General features: G+C 37.3%; 1 protein-coding gene across 1 annotated transcript in view; it reads left to right on the plus strand.

Annotated features, from left to right (window-relative positions):
- Positions 1 to 1,342, plus strand: part of GUCA1C (guanylate cyclase activator 1C) — a 43,308-nt gene that overhangs the window by 31,724 nt on the left and 10,242 nt on the right. The window contains exon 3 of the mRNA XM_008573017.1: positions 967 to 1,054. Within this exon, the coding sequence (XP_008571239.1) occupies positions 967 to 1,054 (88 nt within the window). The remainder of the gene's footprint in view (positions 1 to 966; positions 1,055 to 1,342) is intronic.

The following is a 1,342-nucleotide window of genomic DNA, read 5'->3' on the forward strand; positions in this document are numbered from 1 at the left end:
GTGGGGAGTAATGAGAAATTAATGAAAGATTGGTTAATGAACACAAAGAATGATTACGTATTGTAATGATGAATAAGCTAACTATCCTGATTTGACCATCACATATTGTACACAGCTATTGATAGTCAACTTTGTACCCCATGAATATGTACAATAAATTATGCTTCAAAGCAATAAAATAAGACTATGCTCTCTAACTGAAATACATTGCCAGCAATTTTTCACTTCATGTTGAATCAAGATATTTATATCCAAATTCCCAGATGACTAATCCCCCTTTATTTTATTATGAATATCTTTGTCAAATGTGGCTCATTTAATTTAATCACATTGGGGATGGAGGTTTGGATAAATCTTCCATCTAAGAAGGCTGGAAATGTCATTTGCCCTGGGTCTCCTGACTGCTTTTATCATGAAAAGTGACTGGCAGAATGTGAGAGAAATTCAGCTTTCTTCTAAGACACATATATCTGTCTTCCCAGCCAATCTTTGTACAAAAGGGCACAAAGAACCAGAGGTGACAGTGGCAGAAGCCAGAGAGGAAGCCTTAGATTCTTACAGAGTTCCGGTTATCCTGTTACAGTCATCCATGAGATCCAAATGAAAGAGTCTGAAATTGAGAACAATGTCTGCTTTCTGGATCCAGAATTCTTATGACCATGACCAATACAATACTTTCTCTAATGGGTTCTTTGTGTCTTTGTTACCTAATATGTTGAATAGGTCTCTTCTTTAATGTATAAAATAAAACTTCAGACTTTACTCAGTTAATTTAGTTTCCAAGCCTCATTACCCAAGACTGAAATGCAATCTTTTCTCTTTATTTATTTTTAATAACTGAAACAGGTTGGGTAGCAAAACTGACATTAACGCATCCCAAAGTTATGTCCCATTGGGACAGAAATGTTACAAAATGTATTTGCTTAGAGAAAAGTTGAACTCTCTGATTTAATGTCTCTTTTGCAGTCTGTGCAAGCCATCAAAGGCCAGCAAACGCTGAGTCCTGAGGAATTCGCCAACTTGGTGTTTCATAAGATCGATATAAACAAGGATGGTAAGGGAGTTGCTCTCCTCTTGATCACTTTTCTTACAAAGTAGAAGATGGTGGTGGTGGGAAGTGTCATTGAAACAAAAGAAGGAACCTTTCAAGAGAACCCTGCTTATGACTTAAGCGTCATAATTTGAGTAGTCCAATATCTGTAGTTGGCACAGTTCAGTTGGTTAAATGTTTATTGACCATATTTATATTCAATGAGTGGTGTGTGATTCTTTAAAATATATAAAAAAGGGCCGGCCCGGTGGCGCACTGGATAGTGCGCCGCTTGGGAAGCGCAGCGGCACT

This window comes from Galeopterus variegatus, unplaced genomic scaffold, assembly GCF_000696425.1.
Source record: "Galeopterus variegatus unplaced genomic scaffold, G_variegatus-3.0.2 Scaffold864, whole genome shotgun sequence".
NCBI classification, from domain to species: domain Eukaryota; kingdom Metazoa; phylum Chordata; class Mammalia; order Dermoptera; family Cynocephalidae; genus Galeopterus; species Galeopterus variegatus.